Source organism: Oenanthe melanoleuca, chromosome 15 (genome assembly GCF_029582105.1).
Source record: "Oenanthe melanoleuca isolate GR-GAL-2019-014 chromosome 15, OMel1.0, whole genome shotgun sequence".
Taxonomy (NCBI): Eukaryota; Metazoa; Chordata; class Aves; order Passeriformes; family Muscicapidae; genus Oenanthe; species Oenanthe melanoleuca.
The window spans coordinates 5,469,739-5,490,855 of NC_079349.1; the positions used below are offsets into that span (position 1 = coordinate 5,469,739).

A 21,117-nucleotide genomic window follows, 5' to 3' on the forward strand; every position below is an offset into this window, starting at 1 on the left:
TGCTCCCTTGCAGAGCTCAGGAGGAGCAGTAGGAGCTGTGCTCCCTTGCAGAGCTCAGGAGGAGCAGTAAGGCTGTGTCCCTTGCAGAGCTCAGGAGGAGCAGTAAGGGCTGTGCTCCCTTGCAGAGCTCAGGAGGAGCAGTAAGGCTGTGTTCCTTTGCAGAGCTCAGGAGGCAGTGCCACTGCCCAGGTGGTTCACAGCCAGCCCCGGGCGGCCGCGGCGCCCGCAGCCAGCAGCGAGCTGGTCACCATCGCCTCCACGCAGGGCGTGCGCGCCGTCACCTCCGTCACCGCCTCGGCCGTGGTCACCACCAACCTCACCCCTGTGCAGACCCAGAGCAGGTCTTTGGTGACCCAGGTTACACCAGGTAATGATCCTGTCTCCAGGGACTTTTTCCACTAGTGAATTCTGGCACCAGAGTTCCTGTAGATTCTCAGCTCCACAATATTGGAAGTCTGGGATACAATTAAACAGGGCTATGATTTTTAACTTGCTTTATTTTTGGTGCTCAGGTTCTATTTTTCTCCGGTATTTCTGGATAAAGTATGGCAATAGAGAGCTTAGCCTGTAGGCATTGCAATTTAAAAATATTATTAACAATCTAGCAGTAAAATATTAGAATTGACTGTTTTGACTAAAAAACTTTGTGAATAAAGGCCCTCGTATTTTATGATCTACTCTGCCTTTACATCATGCTCATGATAATGTGTTCTTACATGTAGTAAATCCAGAAAGTGTGCAGGGGTAGAAAAATAAGCATTTAACTTCTCAGGTAAAATAAATGAATTAATCTGAACGTGGAAATGTTTTTATCTGAACATTTTGGTTTTTCTTTATTCACAGCTACACCAACAGTCCAGCTGTCAGGCAAAACCATCACCCCTGCTCACTTCCAGCTTCTGAGGCAACAGCAGCAGCAGGCTGCTCAGGTGCAGGTCCCACAGATCCAGACTCAGGCACAAGCCCAGTCTCCAGCTCAAATAAAAACTGTTGGGAAGTTGTCACAGGTGAGGAAATGCTCATGAAGTAATGTAGCACATTGCTCTCATTTCTGTGAGCTTCCTTAGCAGTGTGTGCGGTGTCCTGTTTTCTTGGGCTAGAGTGACATGTATTTCTATTTCTCTTAAATTTCATCCTACTGCTATTTCTGCAGGCAATGAGTCTGACAGCACTTTCAATAATAGAGTAGGGCAGCATGGAAAGCACTAACTTTTGCTCACTGGAAGCCATTGTGTAAAAGAGTTACATTTTAGATACTTGATCTTAGCTCTAGTCTGGTACAGAATAGTTCTCCGTTTAAGCTTTAGATTCATCTCCGTTTCTCTCCTATGATGTAAACCATTGGAAATGATGGAAGTGTTTGATTTTTGCAGGAGCAGCTGATCAAGTTGCAGAAGCAGAAGCTGCAGCTCCCCCAGCAGCAGGCAGCACAGCAGACACAGCAAGGGGCACAGCAGCAAACAGCACAAGTGCAAGTGCAGCAGCAGCAGCAAACCCAGCAGCTCACTGCTGTGACAGCCCCTCGTCCTGGCGCGGTCCTGACGGGCACTACGGTCACCAACCTGCAGGTGGCACGCCTGGTGAGTTGGCTTTGGCTTGGCAAAAAGGCTCAAACATCTCACTCTTGGCTGGTTTAAATGAAGTGGGCACTGATCATTCACACTCACAAGTGCCCTTTGCATTGCTCTGGCAGTTCAGAGAGAAGAGCTGTAACATAAATAACTTTACATTGATACCATCTCTGAATTGTGTCACTGTACAGGAGCCATGACATTTAGAAACATTTACAGCTATCACTTTATAATCACCTGTTATATGCAGCAAATCTTTCTGTGCTGGTACAATAATCTTCATTCCTTACTGCTTAGACTCGTGTTCCTGCTTCCCAGCTCCAAGCACAAGGACAGATCCAGGCCCAGACTCCACAAGCAGCACAAGTTGCTCTGGCAAAGCCTCCAGTGGTGTCTGTTCCAGCTGCTGTTGTGTCATCTGCAGGAGTCACCACACTCCCTGTGACTGTTGCAGGCATTAGTGTTGCCATTGGGCAGCCACAGAAAGCAGCAGGTATGTGAGTGGAAGTTGGAAATAGGAAGAATTATATTCCATAGCAGTCTCCTATAATATAGACAATTTTTTTCTTGAGGAAGGATTGTTGGAACAAAAATGCCCTTAGATAAGAAATTTTCTCCATTGTTATTGTGTCTTATTCCCATTAGAATCAGTGGGTTGTTATTGCTCAAAGCTGTGCAGATATAGAAGTCTGTAAATATAGAATCTGTGTTTGCAAGCTGTGATTACTGGGACAAAGCAATAAACTGAAGACTCTTACAGTTCTAATTATTTCTTTAATTTTCAGGAGGCCAGACAGTAGTTGCACAGCCACTGCATGTCCAGCAGCTGCTAAAACTCAAGCACCACCAAGCAGCACAGCAGCAGAAAGCCATCCAGCCCCAGGTTGCACAGGGACAAGCTACTGTGCAGCAAAAGGTACTATTGCCTGCTCTCCCAATAACTTATGCAGTGGTTCTGTGGCTGTAAAGCTTTGGCTCTGGATGACCAGGACACTCCTCAAGAGTCAGTCAGGATTTCTAGGGGTGAATCTTAGGTATATCTAGAGAGAACAGGTTCTCAGGTGCTTCATTTTTTCTGTGAAGTGGTTGCTTGTTTGGTAGTTTGTGCTGTGTGTATTGTTGTGTGTAAGAGAGAAGCTTTTGATTAAATACTTTTAATTCTGAATACTTGTGTAAATGCATGAAGGCTTTCATCTAGTGCTCATTTTTTTGTTGCTAATCCTGGGAGAATTTTTTTCAGTAATTAAATGTAATTAATCTTATATTGCCACATACCTGTTCTTTAAAATATACTTATCTTTTGTAGTAACTGATGCCTTTTTTTCTCTTGTGCAGATAAATGCTCAACAGGTTACAGTCCAGACCCAACAGCAGACTTCACAGCAGCAAAAAGTAACTTATGCTACACAGCCTGCCATTAAAACACAGTTCTTAACAACTCCAATTTCCCAAACCCAGAAACCAGGTGGAACCCAGCAAGTGCAGGCCCAGATTCAGGTACAGGTAACACAGGTTTACACCTATAAACTGTACTGGGACTGGAGAATTGTAAAGACTACAGGTGAGGTAGAATTCAGCACCCACTCATTTTAATTCTAGTCACACATTCATTTAAACTGACTCTTTAATAAAATTCATTGGTGCTGATTTTATGGCCTTACAGCAGGTCAGAGCAACTACAAGCTGTAAGTTCACCTTGCCTCTTTGAATTAAATAATTGAGTCACTCCTTTTTATTAGGCAAGGGATTCCATACTGTATTACTAAGGAAAATTCAGCCAGAGTGTTGCCTGTTTTGGTGCTGCCTCACAGCCTAATCTCTGGCAGCCAAGAGTGAGTGACAGCTCACATATTTTATTTTCTGCATAACTGGATCAGCCTAGCTGAGGAAAAAGAAGGGGATTAGGAGTTAGAAGCTTTACTCTTTCAAAAGTGTCTCCCAGATAATGTGACCTGTTAGAACTCTCATGATTCCCTCAATTTTATAGGTAGTAGGGAGGAAATTACTCTGTTGTAGTTAAAATTGAAAATATCTCTCTTCCTCCCCTAGCTAAGTTCTTCAGTTCACGGGTCTAAAACATTTCCCAAACATTCAGCTTCACTGAAAATGCCAAGCTGCAACTTACCATGAGCAGGCCTTTGGGAAGGGTTTCACTTGGTAGAAGTTTTGCTAGATGTGGTATTTTGCTGCTATCAGCAGCTTTTTATTTTGATCCAATCTTTCTTTATTTCACATCACTACAGGTTGCAAAACTCCCACAAGTGGTCCAGCAACAGGCTACTGTTGCCAACATTCAGCAGATGGTTTCAGTTTCCCAACAGGTAGGTTTTGTTCTTGTCGAATATAGCACTAGAAACAAGACCTTTAGAGAATCTGATTTTCTTGGAATGTATTTTTCACCTTATGTGTGGCATAGGCAGTATTTTTGAAGGATATAGCAAGTGCCTTTCTGTAAAAATAAGTCTGATATTGAATCAGCTGAGGTATATTCTCTGGTCTAAAACTTTTGTAGGTGTAGCAATGTTTGTTCATCACTGTAGATAAGCTGAAAAACAAATTTTTAAAGGTGTTTTCTAGAGCTGAAAGGATTTTTAGGAATTGGTTTCTGGTGATGTATAGTCAATATAGCAAATAATTGAACTAATGAGCACCATCTGAGCTTTTTCCACAAAAATCAGGACAAATTGAAGGTTAGAAGTTGTTTTGTTTCAGTTCATAGTGCTGTGCCAAGGGCTCTGTAAAAGGCAGAGTGCTGTGGTAGCTGTGTGTGTGCTGGTAGCAGACAGGGCTCGGGCAGAAGGGCAGGTGGTTTGGTTCTCCTCCCCTAAGGACCAGGCAGTTTCATTAACACTGTTCAGAACAATGTCATCCAGATTATTAGCAACAGGCATAACTCAGGCAGTTGATTGGCAGGAATGATTTCACTTTGGAGGGTGGATGAAGCTCTTGCCTTTGGTGCACAAAAATCTGGGCCAGTTGGTTCTTAATCTGCTACAGTTTACAGTGCAGAATAAAATCTGTGACTGCTTATCTCAAAGTGGTGATAAAGTGGTGTAAGGTGTCTGATAACCACCTCAGATGTGAATGCTTCAAGGACAAAGTAGACAGCAAGAAGTAGAACCCTCATCAGTCAGCACAAACTGAGTTGCCCTCTGTAGTCAAGGGGAGTTTCTACATTATTTTCAAAAGTCATCAATGGTGAAGATGGGGCTGTTGGAGTCTTTGACAAAAAGACAAATAGTTTCTCTCCCATGTACACCAGTGACTTCAGTGGCAGTAGGTTTAGGCCATGATAAGTATTTTTAAACTATGATCTTTGTGTGTATGTGGCATTCTTTTTATCTGCATTTTTAGTGCTTCCCACTGGAGTCCTTTTGGGTCATTCGAGAGTTCATTTTTCCCCTGGAGAAGCCCTTGTAGCTTTGTTTGGCTTCTGCATCTGACAAAGGCAGCTGAAGCTGCTCAATTTTCATTACCTTGTCCTCTGAACAAGGAGATGTTGATTTTTTTTCTCCCTTGCTCTGGGGTAGAGCTATGAAAATTAGATGTCTGGATGGAGTCCAAACTATTCTCTCCTAAATTGGCAATAGAGACTGGCAGCTGTAGTCTGAAAGGGTAATGGCAGAGGCTGGTGGGAAGCCTCAGTGGCTGTATTTATTGTCACAACATGGGTGCAGAATCAGCATTTTAACTCTTTAGTCCTCTGGCTGTCCCTCTGTTCTTTTCCCTGCTCCTTCACTTCTGCAGTACAGGAATTTTCCTGTGTGTCTGGTAGGGTTTCTGTACCTTTCATCTGCCCTCTGAATGCATCTGAGGGCATGTCCTTGGATTTGCACTGCAGAGACCTGAGTTACAGGCATCTTGGCTCTTAGTTCTGATTTATAAGGCTCTAGAAAATGTGACAGAATGGTGTTTCTCAGGGAAACCACAGAGCCTGTGTTCCCAGAATCATTGTCTGAGATGTTTGTCAGTTAAGAGAGCAAATACCTAAGTAAGTAGGATTCCTTCTGTAAAGCAGAAATGTATTAGCTGCTCAGTTTAATGCCAAACTATTTTGTAATTGCCTTTTCATCCTGATGTGTAGGTACAAGCTCAGCCCCAAACTGTGACCCTTTCTCAGTCGACAGCAGGTCAACAGCAGGTTCAGGTGATCCCTGCAACCACTGCTACTGCTCAGGTCGTGCAGCAGAAGCTGATCCAGCAGCAGGTGGTGACCACAGCATCTCCCCAGGTTCAGGCTCCAGGTGTACAGAACCCAGCCCAGACACCAGCAACACCTGAAGCCCAGAGTCAGCAAGCAAAAGTACAAATGAGGACACCGACTGTCAGATTAAAGGCACCTACTAAACCAAGTTGAACTATTGCAATAACAGGGAAACACAGTATTTTGTGTTTGCTGAGACAAGTGAGAAGCTACTCCAAACATCCAAATGAAGAAAAAACACCTCTATATTTTTTTTTTGTAGCAGAAGGTTTCTTGCTGGTGAACATTTAAACATGTAACTCACATGTAACTTCAGTGTATTAGCAGTTGTTTAGCACTCAAACTCTGTACAAGATGCATTCTGCCTGTGTTCTCTGTGCTCATTCAAACCAGATAAAGCAAGCATTATTTAGGTTGAAATTCTGCCCAGCTTCTCAAAAGTGAAATGGTGATCTGCCATAAATGTCAGTAAAATCCATCTGTGTTGAAATACCACACCTGCTCCTTGCTGATGTTCAGTGTGTGCTCAGTACCCACAGTGAGGCCACACTAAGAACCAGGTGTGGTTGATACAGCACAGTATTTTCCATCTGTACTAAAGCTCTGTGTTGTTCTTCCCTGTGGTAAATGCCCCTGGAAGATCTAACACAGGCTTGGAGTGCTCCCTGCAAAGTTTAGCCAATAAATGTGAAAACCTGTAAGTATATGTAATTAAAAAGGAAAAAAAAAAGGTTTCATTCTCCATTTTTGTAAGTCTTTTAAAATGTTTGTTAGTAGTTTTTGTGTACAGTTTACTGAATCACCCAATCTGTGTGCTCATTCCCATATTTCACTTTAAAATAATGGATATTTTAGGCATGAGCTAAGTAAATACTGTGTTGATAGTAGATGTGTATTAAAGTGTAGCCCATTTCTTTTTTGTAAAAGAATTGTTCAGTAGATGCAGCTAAACAGATGATCCATAGCTGTTTCTCATGGGACTTCTGTCACGAAAAATCTCCAGCTGATAAATCTCTCATTCTGCTCTCGCAACATGTTTAAATGTTCAGTACTTTTTACACGGCTTTCAGCTTGGGGGTGGGGGGCTGGGGGAAGGGGAGAATAGTGAAATTAAATCTAAGACTTAATTCTTCAACTGTGTAAAGAGTAAGATCTAACTTTTGTACTATTCTTTTACTAAAGCTAACGATGAATGTATCTTCAGGTGGGTATTTTGGATGTGAATAGAGCGTGGCCTCTTCCTCCAAATCAGTTTGCCTTATTGTTATGGAGAAAAAAAAAAGCAAAAAGCTGCATAGAACTGTGGGGGGTTTCTTTACTTTTCTTGCTTACAATGAATAACAGACTTTGCAAACAGCACTGAGTGAGGAATCAAAAAGCCCATGGTGGCTTGAAGGGATTTATTTTACTTTGGCCATAAAACTGCACAACGTGTAAAATCCAGACAAATTACAACATTCCTTTTCTGAGATGGTTTTAAAATTATTTTTCCATTCTGTGATCTTTTTACTCTTTTAGGAAAGGAGCCTATTTAAGGGCAAGGAAAGCATATATTTTGTTTTAACCTCTGTATGTCCACACTTGTTGGTACCTGGCAATGCACATGGCTTAAACAAGAAAGAATTCTCAGCCAGCTCCTCTGTGTTACTTGGGATAGGTACAGCCAATTCTGTTCAGATCACACACATAAACATTGGCTCAGGCAGCGTTCCTGATTTTTTTATTTTATATCTCTTTTGTCCTGCATACTTTTTTTCTTGGACCCTCTGGTCTACAAATACAAGGGCATTTTGTTGTTTTTTTTAAAGCTGTTTTTGCAGTAGCATTCCCCTGACCCTGCCAAGCCCTGGCGTGTGCCATCCCCTAAACCTCACGGCCAGCCAGGGAGCCGGCATTGCTGACAGTAGTAGTTTAAAATGCAAAGCAGATGCGGTGGTAATGGATAGTGACACTGTGTACAGTATAGCCTCGCTCATCCAGAAATATTGCTTAGTTAGCCCCAGTTTTACTTTTAAGTGTTTAGCTTTTATGATGTGCATGAAAGTCGGGGTGGGGGGGAACAGTTCCAGCAGTGGGAGAGCTGTTGGCTGCGTCGTTGTGCTGGTCTGATTTGGTGTCTAAAGAGGCGATTGTTTCTTGTTTAGGTCAGTTGATAAAGATAAAAAGTCACCATCCTATCTTTTTGTTTTCCTTCTAATATTTTTTTTTCTTCCTTTCGATGTGTCTTTCTCCCAGGAGTGTGTTAGAAAGTCAACCTGTACATAAGTGATGAACATTTGTACTCGACCCAGTAGGATGATAAGGAATAGTGCTGTATCCTACCTGAAGGTGTAATAAAGTGTACATTTTTATACGGCCGCCTCGCCCTGCTTTCTGTCCGGGGGAGGAGGGCGGGCTGGGGCGGGTTGGAGGCCGGACCGATCCCCGTCCCCATCACCATCCCCATGCCCGTCCCCGCCCTGCCGGCCCCGCCTGCGGGCGGAGCGGCGGCGGCTCCGCCTCTGCCGTGGCAGCATGGCGCGGGAGGCCGCGCTCGCCGCCTGCCTGGAGGCCGTGCTGGGCAGCCGCTGCAGCGCCAACCGCGTCTTCGAGCTGCTGGAGCCGCTGGCGGTGCGGGCGTGGGGCCGGGCCGGGAGGGCGGCGGGCTGAGGGAGGCAGGGAGCGCGGCCCGCCCGCCGCGCTGGCTGACACGCGGTTCTCCAGGGCCAGGAGGAGCCGGAGCACATCGTGAGCGCCGCCAGGACGTGCAGCCGGCTGTTCGGGGCGCTGCTGCAGCGGCGGGAGCTGTTCGTGGGGCCGCTGCCCGAGCAGGACGCCTCTCTGGCCGGTGAGCACGGGGCGGGCCCCGCGGCGCTGCCCGCCTCAGCGCGGCCTGCCCGAGCCCGGCCCGTGTCTGTGTGTGTGTGTGTGTGTGTGTGTCCCTCACAGAGAGCTACAGCGCCGAGGACAAATACAGGATATGGATGAGGCACCGCTACAGGGACTGCGTGGGCTGCCTGGGGGAGCTCATGGGGCACGAATCCTTCCAGGTCAAGGTAGGGTTCGCGGGGGTCCCGGAGGTTATCGCCCAGTGTTTCGGTGTGGGAGGGCAGGCAGGGCTGTAAGACAGCACTGGTGCTCTGACACACCTCTGCTCACCAGCAGCGAGCGTGCAGCTTGCTCAGGAAATAACATCGCATTTCATTCTTCCTCCTCTTGAAAGTCGCCTCCTTTGGGTTTGACCCCTTATTTAGGTGGGGGGTTTTTATGTGATGTTGCTTTCTTGATTTTTTTGAAGGAGTTGGCACTCTGCACGCTCATGAAGTTTGTAGAATTGGAGGCACAATATCCATTGATCAAAATAGAGTGGAAGGGAACTTTAACTTTTCCATGTGACCTGCTTAAGGTAAGCTGTAGAACTGAGAAGTCCCTCCTGTCAGTGACCTGATGGCACACGGACTCGTGTGCCCTCAGCCATCTCACTCTGCTTACAGCACTGACTTGTTGCTTTCCTTTCCAAACCTTTGTTAGGTAGTTGTTGATGGTTTGCTTCCCCCCGAGGAGGACGCCTCGCTGCTGATCTCGCGCTTTCAGGAGTACCTGGAGTACGACGACGTGCGGTACTTTGTCATGAAGGCTGTCACTGCCAGCATCGGGCACGTCACGCAGAAGACCAAGGAGGTAACAAATCCTGCTCAGGTGGCTCTGGATGAGCTGCTCTGGGTTGTGTATCTTGTGTGTGAAGCAGGGAGGAATTAGTGGTATTTCAAGACACATACTGTTCTGTCTGGTCTAAGCTCTAGCTTCCGTTTTACTCAAAACTCCACAGCTTGAGTGACACACAGAGAACTTTTAATTGTTTACTCTGGTGCAGATGAAGAATCTGTTTCCTCCATTGGATCCTCCAGTTTTTTTAAACCACAATAAGTACAGAGTTTCATGTTGGATAAACAAGTAATACTCCAGGTTGAGACTTCAGCAGAGAATATACCAGTGTGTAGTTTAGTCATCAACATTTTCCCTTTCTCTTTCCTAAATATATTCAGTACTTGGAAACAGGGCAGTATTGAAGCTCTCTCCTGCTATCAGATGTGGAACTTGCTTCCTGTTTGTTTATATGCTTTTTTTCCTCAGAGGCCACTGCCTTTTTACCAGCAGAATGTATTTTCCCTCATCTCACCCATTAACATGCCAAACAAGGAGTCTGAGATGGTCAAATTTATGGTCAAGCAAGGTTAGTAAACTCTGCATGAAGGACTGTGTGTGAAAAGGAAAATCAGGTTTAAGATTTATAGTGTGTAAAGACTTGACTATTGTTTGCTGGTGAAGAATGTCTGTTTCTTTGATCACTGTGATTCTAAACAGTCTTAAAAAATCTTCATTCCTTAGTCTACAGGCAGGTCTGTTATGGCCTTGTATCAAATTAAGTATTTCAGCCCAAGTTTTTAGAGCATCAAAGGGCTGAGTTTATAAGGATCATCTTAATTTTTTGAATATCCATTTCAAGTTCAACATCTGGTTTCCCTTTCTTCTTAGATAACCGTGAGGAGTTGAAACTTTCAAAGCTGCAGGTAACTTCATTTAGTGCATTAGAACTGAAATTTTATCTGCTTAAAATAGAGCATTATCTGCACCAGTGTGTTTAACTCACTGTTTGCAATTCTGTTTTAAGGCACACAAACACGTATTTGAAAAAATGTGGTTGACTTTTCTGAAGCACAAGGTGAGTGCTACTTCTGCCACTGGTTTGCATCACTCCTTCATTTAAGGATTGCTGTCCTTACCAATTGTGTCCAGCCTTGCACAAGCTGCTGGTAGGACCCCCAGTTTGTTTTGAGTGTTGGGTGGGAACAGCCCAGTGACCATTTCTGTTGGATCACTCTGCCAAGAAACATGACCTCATATAGGGTCTGCTTTTTCTCCTTCATCTCAGCCTTTTTTCCCTGCCTGAAACATCTCAGCCCATAAAGGTGATCTGCAGCATAACAGTCTCTGCTCACAAGCTGAAGCTTCCCCAGCCTTTTTCCTGATGATTTTCCCCATTTGAGTGATGACACTGTTAGTTGTGACCACCTGCTTCTTGGATGAACTTAGCTGGTGTCACTTGTAAACTCTCCCATTTGGGAACTGCTGCTGCAAGCTGTTCTGTATTTTCCTGGCACATTCCCTTCTGCTTGTGCATTGCCCTTTTGAGCCATCGGTTGCTGCTGCTGTCTGAGTTCTCTCTGCATGCTTGTTTGTCTGTGTTGTTTTGTCCTTCACAGCTGCCCACTGGCCTTTACAAAAAGGTTCTTGTCATCCTGCACGACTCTGTCCTGCCTTACATGAATGAGCCCACTCTCATGATGGACTTCTTGACAGTGGCCTATGGCATAGGTGAGTGGGAACAACCTTTTGTCCTTTGTGGCACCTCCAGCATGGGACTGATGGAAGCTCTGCTGGATGCAGCACCACGACCTGGGTGATGGAATAGGTGTGCTTTTGGCTGGGATGGAGCTAAGGAACCAGGGACAACTCCATTGTCCCTGAAAGTGAGATGATTTTACCTGTATTTGTCAATGTCATTGCTCCTCGTGTGTAAGGAAGATCATATTTAAGGCTTTGGGGAAGAGTAGAATACTGGAGTGATTTAGTTCAAATATAGAGTTCAGCCAGTGCTGCTGATCCAAACACAGGATCCACAGATTCCTGCAGAAATGTCCTTTCTGAGTTTTCTGCCTGCTTTCTTACAGGTGGAGCAATCAGTCTTCTAGCCCTAAATGGGTTGTTTATTCTGATTCATCAGCATAATCTGTAAGTAAAAAGAGTATATTGTTTAAAGAAACATGGATTTTTGCATTTATGTCTTTATATAAGTAGAACTGAAATGGATTCACCACACCTTCAGGCTTTGAAATTCCCCCATGAGAAAGCCAAACTGCACAAGAGGTTCAGGCTGATATTCTTTTCTCTAGACTGTGGTTGCTCAGCACTTAAAAATCGATTTCCATTGATCTGATTACAGAGTGAAGCCATAGTCTTTGGTGTCCCTTTCACTGCATCCTGTGCCATTTGCAGTCACTGGACATGGCTTCACACCCTGAAGGTGGCTGGGCACTGCAAGAGCCATAAATTCACCTTGCAGCTTGTTTTCAAGTGGTGACTGTAGAGGGAAGCCTAAGAGAGCTAAACAGAGCACAGCAGTGGGCTGGGGTGCTCTTAGTGAAAGCACAAAAGCATTTAGACACAGTCCCTCTGTACACCACTAATGGATGTTGTATTTTTCCTTTTTTTTCAACAGGGAGTATCCTGACTTTTACAAAAAGCTGTACAATCTGTTAGACCCTTCCATCTACCACGTGAAGTACCGAGCTCGCTTCTTCCACCTGACTGATCTGTTCTTGTCTTCATCGTAAGTAGCACCTTCCTTATGTGTGCTCACATATTTTCCTCCTGCTTTTCTGTTCTTGAACAGTCTCCCACACGTCTGGGTTTAATGTATTCAGTGTGCTTGCTGGATCAGATACATTTTTATGGAGAAAACTGAATCCAGTATTATTATTGTAGTCTTGTGTAATTTTTCATGTGCTATTTTTGAAGATTTGCCTCACAGCCATAGATTTTCAGAAAGGAATAAGCAGTTAGTTATCAGAGTTTGAGCTGCAAGTGCTTATGGATGTGTTTTTGATCTCTGTTCCACTTTGGGTGAAAGTGATGAATTTTCTGTCTTGTCTTTGTAAAAATGGAGAAGTAAAATTTGCAGGCTTTTTATAGATTACAAAGCTGTTGATAAATGGATGGCTTTTTGCAGACATAAAGCACTGAAATGTGAAGTGTTTGACAGCCTGTCTTGATGTTGTCAGTTCCCTGTACACAGGGAAGAAACCGAATAGGCAGCTGGTCATATAGTTGCTGTCATATGTTATAAAATAAACCAGCAGTAACACAGTACCAGGCACTTCATATCCAACCCCCTTGTATTCCTGGTGTACTTTGGAGACAGTGACAACACCTGTGGGTAACTTTGTTGAGCCTTGCAGATGTGGTGAAGTCTGATTGACTGAAAATTGTTATTTTCATCCCAGCTCCTCTGATGTGAAGAAGAGCTGGTTGCTGTTAGAAATTTGCGTTTTTGCCATTTAAAAAAAAAAAAAAAAAGAATTATGTTGCACATTTACACCACATGGGAGCTTTATGTTCTCATTAACAGCTGCAGTGCTTGGAAGTGTTATGTAAATTTAATATCATGGCCCGTGTATTAATTAAACCCACAAAATGACATAATAATATAATTAAGGTCGCCTGGCCAAGCACTCAGAAGTTTATAAAAGGACTGAATAAAATTTGCCATGAGAATGGCCATGTACAGAGTCTGTGCTTGGCAATGATGCCACATGTCAGGATTGAATCTCACAGTGATCTGTGGTTATTCATGCATTGAATGTAAACTCCCCCCCAGATCTGTTCCAGCAAGCTCACAATCTATTGCTGCTTAAAAAGCGAGATTACTGAAGCTTCTCTTGACTCCATAACCAAAAAAGTCTGGCAAGCCCCCTGACCTCTAATCTGAGGTGCTGTTGAGGTGGCTGGGCTGCTGGCTGTCCTGCCAGGACTGTGCCAGGCTGCTCCCTCCTGTCCCTGTCCCCAGGCACCTGCCAGCGTACCTGGTGGCAGCGTTCATCAAGCGGCTGTCCCGGCTGGCGCTCACCGCCCCTCCCGAGGCGCTGCTCATGATCATCCCCTTCATCTGCAACCTCTTCCGCAGGCACCCCGCCTGCAGGGTGCTGCTGCACAGCCCAGCAGGGCCAGCAGGTAAGAGGGGAGTGCTCTTAGCCCTTTAAGACTGCATAAAGAGGAGCGTTCCTGTGGAGGAAAAGGGGAGGTTGCAGTTCTGAGGTTGGAAGGATCCCTTTCTCCTGCCCCTTGAGTTTGTGAAGGGTCAGCAGGCTCCTGCTGTTGAGTTCAAAGTTATTCCAAATGCCCCGCTTCCTAAGGTCTTTTAAAGTAACATGGTTCTGTAGTACTGCCAGCAGTGACTCTTGGGTCATGCTGGGATGTGTGAGTTTGTCCCTGGACCATAAATGACTTGGGAAGGAGCAGCTCTGGCTGCAACACAGCTCTGGGCCTAGGTTCCCTTTGGGTTTATGTACTTGAGAGGTATTAGCTCTGTATCTCCTATTTCCTTAGATATGTCAGAAGATCCATATGTTATGGAGGAGGAGGAGCCATCTGAAAGCAGGGCTTTGGAGAGCTCTCTCTGGGAGATTCAGGTATGTCATCCCAAAATGAGCATCTGGGTCTGGTATGGGTCTCTTCCACCCTTGCTGCTTCCTTGACATGTGTTGGAAGTGGACAGCCCCTCTCACACGAACCTGCTTGACAGATGTCTTGAAAATGAGATGAATTTTTGCATCATTTCCTGTCCTAGCAAAGGATTGCATGCACTGGAGAAATTAGTGGGTGGCCTGTGAGCACACATTTGAACTTGCAGTTCACAGCTGAAACTGGCTAAATAGGTGCAAATGTACCAGGCTTCTCCTTTGCTCTGGAGGGTGGAGGAGCTTGGTGAGCACTGATGGAAGTGAATTGATCAGAGCCAGATTATCCTGTAGAAATGGATGAGGATTTTGTGTGGGAAGCAGCAACAAGAATGATGTGCAGAAGCTGGAATCCTGGAGAGCTGGAGCTTGGGTGTGGCATGAGGGCAGTGTGAGGTTGCAGAATTGGGTTATGCAGTGTAGGCATGGCCTGTGGATGCATTTGTCTTGAGCTGGATGTGACCATGTGAGAGGAGCCTTTGACACATTTGAACGATGCCTGAAATGAGGATTTCTTGAAGCTGTGTAGCAGCATGTGCAGCAAACTTGGATCTGATGGAATTTGGTGGTCACTGAAGATATGACCAGCAAATGGGCAGACTCCTGTGTGGGGATGCAGATGGATGTGTGCTACCCCTGTACTTATTAGATTATCTCCTATTTGTCCTGCTTTTTCAGTCCCTCCAGAACCATTATCACCCAGATGTGGCCAAGGCAGCTGCTGTCCTGAACCAGTCCCTGTCTGAAATGGAGGATGACATATCAGGGCTCCTGGAGCTCTCAGCTTATGAGGTAATGGTGCTGTACCTTTGTAAATTACTGGAACCAGAGGAAAGGAGATTCTGGATGCAGCAGTTGTGTCCTGTTCATCTGCCTTGCTGCTGGGGAGGGAACTGCACTGACTTGGTTATCCAGAACCAGGGCAACCAGGAAAATGATCTGTTAAAATAACAGCATAAGCAACAGTGGTGACAGGGCTGGCTTTTTCTTTTTTGAAGTGTTTATTTGCTGGATGTTTTAAGATGTTAGAGTGTGCAGTGTTATTGGGGTGAAGAGCTTATACTGAGTTTTGACAATATTTTCTGGTTTTTGTTTTGTAGCTTTTTGATAAAGAAGTAAAGAAAAAGGCTGTTGATGTGCCCCTGGAGTTTGAGCAAGTACGAGGTTTGTTTGGGAAGAAAAATGATATTTTTGCAGAACACTTCAGTTTAGACTGATGCCATCTCTTACCAGAACACATCTGTCAGCAGCTGGATCTTAGGGACACTCAGAAAGCTCCCATGTGCCCAGCAGCCCTGTGAAGAGAGCTGCACTGCCTGAGCTGAGCTGCTGCCTTCTGCAGTGCCCCTTGCACTGCCCCTGGATGGACTTTGCTGTGTTTCTCACACTTGCATACTGCTACCTGGTGTTTGGGGAGATTTTTCCTTGGAGCAAGGGTTTCTGGGTTTGTTCATGGCTGGGATCCCAGTCCTTCCCCCAGAGCTGCTGGTGCTGGCTGTGACCAGGGACTTCATCAACAAACATCTCACTGCTGTTCCATGGGACTGAGGGGAATTGCATTTTCTGACTGCTCTTATTTTTCAGATGTTTTACTTTTATATGAGAGCTGACAGCCTATTTGTAATAAATGTCTTCAATACATAAGTGTAAACACCTGATGTATTATAATTATATTTTTATATGTGCTTTTAAGCTCATCTTCAGAGGGATGTTTATCTTCCTTGTACTCAGCACTCCCACGTTCAAGGCACTAAAACTGGTTTGTCTAACAACTCAGAAGATGCTCAGTAAATCCATCTCTGAAACATTGCTGATGTTCCTTCCTGTACATCCATCTCATGCACTAAGGTTGCTGGATTCCAAATGCTCATGAGCTTTGGAAGGGAACATAATCCTGGTACCTGCTGTAGCCAGGGAGGCCAGCTGATGTGCAGTGGGAGGCTAATCCTTGAGTTTTGCTTCAAAATGATAAGCAGCTTGGTGTAGTTTTGCTTGCAGCCTGCATGTGTTTTAGGAGCTCTGGCCAAAGTGTATCCAGGGGCTAATAACTTTTTAACTCTACTGCTACTGGATGCTTTTGTTAATTTTTCATATACTTCCAGAAGTCATGCAGAAATTCCATTTGATAGGGTTTCCCCCAAGGCTTTAAGTTTGAGATAAACTCATTATTAACAACACAGATGAACTCAGGACTTTTTTAAAACTCATTTTCAACAACTTAATGTTGCCTCTTCAGATTTAAACTCTGCTTGCATAATTTGAAATCATATTTTGTGGAAGAGTAAATTACAATCAAGAAAGCAGAGGCCAAGAAATCCAATTTCTGGCAGCCAAGTCTAGTTAAGTCAAGGAAAGCTGCAGCTGTCTTGGAGACACTGAAGTGTTACATTTTCTTCATCCAGTTTTTTTCATGCTTTCTAAACAGTGGACGTGTGGTCACAGTGTAGAGCTCTACATCTTTTTTTTTTTTTTTTTTTCTTTCTTTCTGGTGCTTTTGAATTCAGCTGGGGTGTTTCTGAGGATTGATATTTTTCCTCTTTTTCTTTGGAAGTCTCTTTGTTCTCTAGTGAAAAGTCAATGCTGCCTCCTCCCTAGCCAGCCTGTTTTATTCCTTTCTTTGACTTCTGGTATCTGAGGTAGGGAGGCAGAATGGTTGAGATGTAACTTTCAGCTTGAGAGGCCTCAGTTCAGGTTCACCCAAGCCTTGTATTTCATCTCTAAGCTGTATTTCCCTTTGCTATGGGGTTTTGTCTCTATGTGCTTGGTAAACATCTTGAAGTGCTTTGCTGTAGCAACAAAAACCACATTGCTCACTTTGAAAGAAGTCAGTGTATACCCTCAGATGAAATGAATCACTATATTTAAAAGAATGTTCATGTTGAATGACTTTCTCTGCCTATTTTTATTTTATTCAGGTTGGCCCCAGTTATATCTGTGTGTAATTGCTGGTGACCAGTGTCACTCACTTCTGTCATTGTATTGACACTCAGGAGTGTTGGGTTCTTTTTGAAAGCACAAATATTAAACCAACTGGGCATGGGGCAAATCCAGGTCTCAGAGGGCTGAAAACGAAGGAGTTTGGTTGGGTTCTATGTGGACAGAGGGTAAAGAGAGTGTGCTCAGGGCTGTGTGCCCTGTGTGCCTGTCTGTCCTTCTGGGCTCTCCTGGCACTGAACAGGGACACCCTGCAGGTGGGGCAGGTGGATTTGTAGGGAATATGGGAAAGCAGCAGCTTCTGCCTTGTGGTGTGGCCCTCTGCTACCTGTGGGGGAAGCCTTGTATCTGAGACCAAATGACCACAGCCTAAAGCATTATCCAAGCAGCAGGAAAAGGGATGCCATGGAAAGGGCTGTTTCTCAGGAGGATTGCACAGGCACCAGCATCTCCAGCGTTCCACCAGCTGTGGATCCCCAGCACCACACTGCAGTGAGCAGTGACTGCATTGGAGCAGTTCATGTTTTGCAGAGCATTCCCAGTGCCCTGTGTGCTGCTCCTGCTGACACTGAGGCAGAGCCTCAGGCTGACACAGGGTGTTTCCAGATTCCTCAGCACATTTCAGTGCTGAGCTGGAAATGCTGTTAGCGCTTTACTTGGAGTATGTGCGGCTGACCTGGAGTGACTTAATTATTTTGTGATGATGCCTGGCAGTCCCTGACAGTCCCACTGTGCTTGGTGCAGACAATCAAACCACAGACAGCTCAGAGGAGCTTACAGCTGAAAGCCTAGGTGCACTTCAGATAAGCCTTGAAGGTCTTCTAGGGACGCCATCCCCCAGCTCTGATGCTGCACTTAGCTGAGCAGCATTTTTAAACCAGCTTTTAGGTGGAGATAGCTTTAAGCCCCTGCCTGTCCTTGGAAAAACATTCCACCTGGTCTTTCATCAAGCTTTTATCTTTCAACTTTCACCCCTTTCTCCTCAATAGGAGGCATCAGGAAAAAAAATCAGCAGTTATAAATATTAAAAGTTTCATCTGCGCAGAGTAAGCAACCCTTATCAGGCTGTACACCTGCTGCTGCTCCTACTCTACAGGTCTCCACAGACTGTAGATTATAGATGCTTTAATCATGGGGTGTATTAACTGGAAGGCCAGATTGAAGTATCAGGCAGAGAGTGCATAAGTCACTCCTGTTATTATTTGATTTTTATCAGATGCTGGGAGGGGTGAGAGGGCTGTTCTGGTGGTTTTTGTTGTTGTTGGGCTATTTCAGTGAGCATAAAAGATAATTTTATGAAAACATTGACATAACCCTGCAGCTTCCCCACCCATCACTGCCTCGGTCCCCCACCAGAGGGTAACAATAAGGTCTCTGATTCAATGCACTGCTCTTTGTTTATTTTCCTGAGCTTCTATTCCAAGTCATCCCAGCCTGGCTGCAAAATAGAGCTGCTCATCAAGAGCATGATGTGATTTATCTGGGGAGTCAAAGGTTGAGGTGACCACAATGTTTGTGTTAATCAGCTTAGGTTCCTGCTTTTAGGATATTCATTGGGAGGTAGAGGGAAGTGCAAATTCACCTGTAAATGAGTGCTGTTATTAGCATTAAGGTGATTTCATATCCCTGAGATAGTGCAGCCATAACCCCTTTGTTTTCCTCTACCTAATTTGGAAAAACAAGCTCTCAGTTAATTTACAGCCCTGCTCAGGCAAAAAGGGCCACAGGATCTCAGTTCAACTGACACTAGCCTTTTCCAGCACTATCATAATCAATATTCATTAACTGAAGCCTATTGGACTTGGAGATTTACTGCTAGTAATAAGCCCAGAGTCTGTCTTTCTGTAGGTTATGAAGAAAGTTTGAGACCTGCTACTAAAAGGAATTGCTTTTCTGCAGTTTCTTTGCCCTGTCCCTGGGCCATACTTGTACCTCTAAAAGAGAGTTCTGGAGTGTGTGAATAGAGCCAAAAGAGATAAAACCAGAGTGAAACTGCCTTCCTCTTCCAGAGAAATAAACTCCAGCAGACAGGATGCTCTGGTTGATGGTGCATGCAGAGATGTGAGTTAAAAGCTGCAGACTCCACGTCCTGCTGGTTATCCCCATTTTGTTGATAAATGCACAGAGTGAACCTTATCAAAACGAGCAGGCTGCAGACCTGCTAATGGAGCTGTGCTTGTGCTGAAGGTAATTGATGCCTCAATAACGCCAGGCGTTATCCAGAGAGCGGCTGGAGCCCTGCGAGGAGAGGCATCAATCACGGGGGGGGCTCGTGTTAACTTTTATCAAATATTTAGGTGGGTGGCAAGGTGCATTCTTGGGCTGCTCTTGGGGAAAGTGTTGAGCTCCGAGATACAGAGCGAATGAATCATCACATCCTTTTCCTACATCAGTTTCCTGCACACTGGCAGTGTGAGGATTTATGTTTTAGTCATCTCGGCTGGAGATGGGAGATGCCATGTGCTGTGCTGCTGGAAGCAGAGGTTCGGTGGCCGAGAGCTGCTGTTCCCAAGCGGGAGCCTTGCAGGCGATCCGTGTGGCAGCTGCGGTGTCCCTGCAGGGTGACAGTGCCATCTCACCCGGATGGGAGGGGCGGAGAGGGGCGCAGTGCCATGGGGAGCGGGGCTGGCCCGGCTCTGTGGCCAGTGAAGAGGGGCCGGTGGCCACTAGAGGACGGTGCAGACCGGGCGGCGATGCCCGCTGTGCTGCCGCGGCTCCGCGGGGCTCTGTCGGAACTGCTCCGTCCTGCTCACCCCCATCCTGCTCAGCTCCATCCTCCTCACCTCCATCCTGCTCACCTCCGTCCTGCTCACCTCCATCCTCCTCACCTCCATCCTCCTCACCTCCATCCTCCTCACCTCCATCCTGCTCACCTCCATCCTGCTCACCTCCATCCTCCTCACCTCCATCCTGCTCACCTCCATCCTCCTCACCTCCATCCTCCTCACCTCCATCCTCCTCACCTCCATCACTCCTCAGCTCCATCCTGCTCACCTCCATCCTGCTCACCTCCATCCTCCTCACCTCCATCCTGCTCACCTCCATCCTCCTCACCTCCATCCTCCTCACCTCCATCCTCCTCACCTCCATCCTCCTCACCTCCATCCTCTTCACCTCCATCCTCCTCACCTCCATCCTGCTCACCTCCATCACTCCTCACCTCCATCACTCCTCACCTCCATCACTCCTCACCTCCATCCTCCTCACCTCCATCCTCCTCACCTCCATCCTCCTCACCTCCATCCTCCTCACCTCCATCCTGCTCACCCCCATCCTGCTCACCTCCATCACTCCTCACCTCCATCCTCCTCACCTCCATCCTGCTCACCTCCATCCTCCTCAGCTCCATCCTCCTCAGCTCCATCCTCCTCACCCCCATCCTCCTCACCTCCATCCTCCTCACCTCCATCCTCCTCACCTCCATCCTGCTCACCTCCATCCTCCTCACCTCCATCCTCCTCACCTCCATCCTCCTCACCTCCATCCTCCTCACCTCCATCCTCCTCAGCTCCATCCTCCTCACCTCCATCCTGCTCACCTCCATCCTCCTCACCTCCATCCTGCTCACCTCCATCACTCCTCAGCTCCATCCTCCTCACCCCCATCCTCCTCACCTCCATCCTGCTCACCTCCATCCTCCTCATCTCCATCACTCCTCAGCTCCATCATTCTCCCCTCCATCCTCCTCACCTCCATCCTCCTCACCTCCATCCTCCTCAGCTGCATCACTGCTCCCCTCCATCCTCCTCACCTCCATCACTGCTCCCCTCCATCCTGCTCCCCTCCATCCTGCTCCCCTCCATCCTCCTCACCTCCATCCTGCTCACCTCCATCCTGCTCACCCCCATCCCGCTCTTCCTGCAGCTCCCTGGGAATGCCGGGGCCGGCACCGCCCAGGGGCTGTGTGACCGCCCAGGACAGCAAATCCCGCAGCGAACCAGGGCACGGTGCGGGCTCCCTGCCCAGGGAGCTGATCCCGTGGGATGGGCGCTCTGCAGGGCTGAGGTGATGGAAAGAGGGAAAAGCAGGAATCCCGGAGCAGCCGGCTGAGCTGTGGGGTCAGGGGGCTGCGGGGAGGCCAGTGGGGTCCCTGAGCCCCATCCCGTGTGCCCTCGCTGTCCCAGCAGTGCTG

The 21,117-nt window shown here is 46.3% G+C and overlaps 2 protein-coding genes across 14 annotated transcripts in view; both read left to right on the plus strand.

Annotated features, from left to right (window-relative positions):
- EP400 (E1A binding protein p400) overlaps positions 1 to 8,128 on the plus strand; it is a 47,782-nt gene extending 39,654 nt beyond the window's left edge. For 6 of the 13 annotated variants that reach the window (XM_056504191.1, XM_056504201.1, XM_056504202.1 and 3 more), the window contains 8 exons: positions 163 to 367; positions 844 to 1,007; positions 1,374 to 1,580; positions 1,869 to 2,064; positions 2,357 to 2,487; positions 2,907 to 3,074; positions 3,815 to 3,892; positions 5,656 to 8,128. In XM_056504191.1, the coding sequence (XP_056360166.1) occupies positions 163 to 367; positions 844 to 1,007; positions 1,374 to 1,580; positions 1,869 to 2,064; positions 2,357 to 2,487; positions 2,907 to 3,074; positions 3,815 to 3,892; positions 5,656 to 5,928 (1,422 nt within the window). In that variant the 3' untranslated portion in view covers positions 5,929 to 8,128. The remainder of the gene's footprint in view (positions 1 to 162; positions 368 to 843; positions 1,008 to 1,373; positions 1,581 to 1,868; positions 2,065 to 2,356; positions 2,488 to 2,906; positions 3,075 to 3,814; positions 3,893 to 5,655) is intronic. The other 7 variants (XM_056504194.1, XM_056504199.1, XM_056504205.1 and 4 more) reach the window with 3 other exon arrangements.
- A 109-nt stretch (positions 8,129 to 8,237) lies between these two features.
- NOC4L (nucleolar complex associated 4 homolog) lies at positions 8,238 to 15,748 on the plus strand. Its single transcript, XM_056504206.1, has 15 exons — positions 8,238 to 8,385; positions 8,479 to 8,602; positions 8,704 to 8,810; positions 9,053 to 9,160; positions 9,286 to 9,435; positions 9,889 to 9,988; positions 10,291 to 10,325; positions 10,427 to 10,477; positions 11,019 to 11,130; positions 11,487 to 11,547; positions 12,035 to 12,145; positions 13,382 to 13,545; positions 13,921 to 14,003; positions 14,730 to 14,843; positions 15,152 to 15,748. Exons 1-15 carry the CDS (start codon positions 8,290 to 8,292, stop codon positions 15,266 to 15,268), a joined length of 1,533 nt encoding a protein of 510 aa, XP_056360181.1. The 5' UTR covers positions 8,238 to 8,289; the 3' UTR covers positions 15,269 to 15,748.
- Positions 15,749 to 21,117: the final 5,369 nt, after the last annotated feature.

What these genes read in the sequence shown, in the direction of transcription:
- NOC4L (XM_056504206.1), top strand. Translation starts at nt 8,290, where the DNA reads ATGGCGCGGGAGGCCGCGCTCGCCGCCTGCCTGGAGGCCGTGCTGGGC. An exon ending in AGCTGCTGGAGCCGCTGGCG is followed by an intron (nt 8,386 to 8,478) that starts GTGCGGGCGTGG and finishes GCGGTTCTCCAG; the next exon opens with GGCCAGGAGGAGCCGGAGCA. An exon ending in TTCCATGTGACCTGCTTAAG is followed by an intron (nt 9,161 to 9,285) that starts GTAAGCTGTAGA and finishes AACCTTTGTTAG; the next exon opens with GTAGTTGTTGATGGTTTGCT.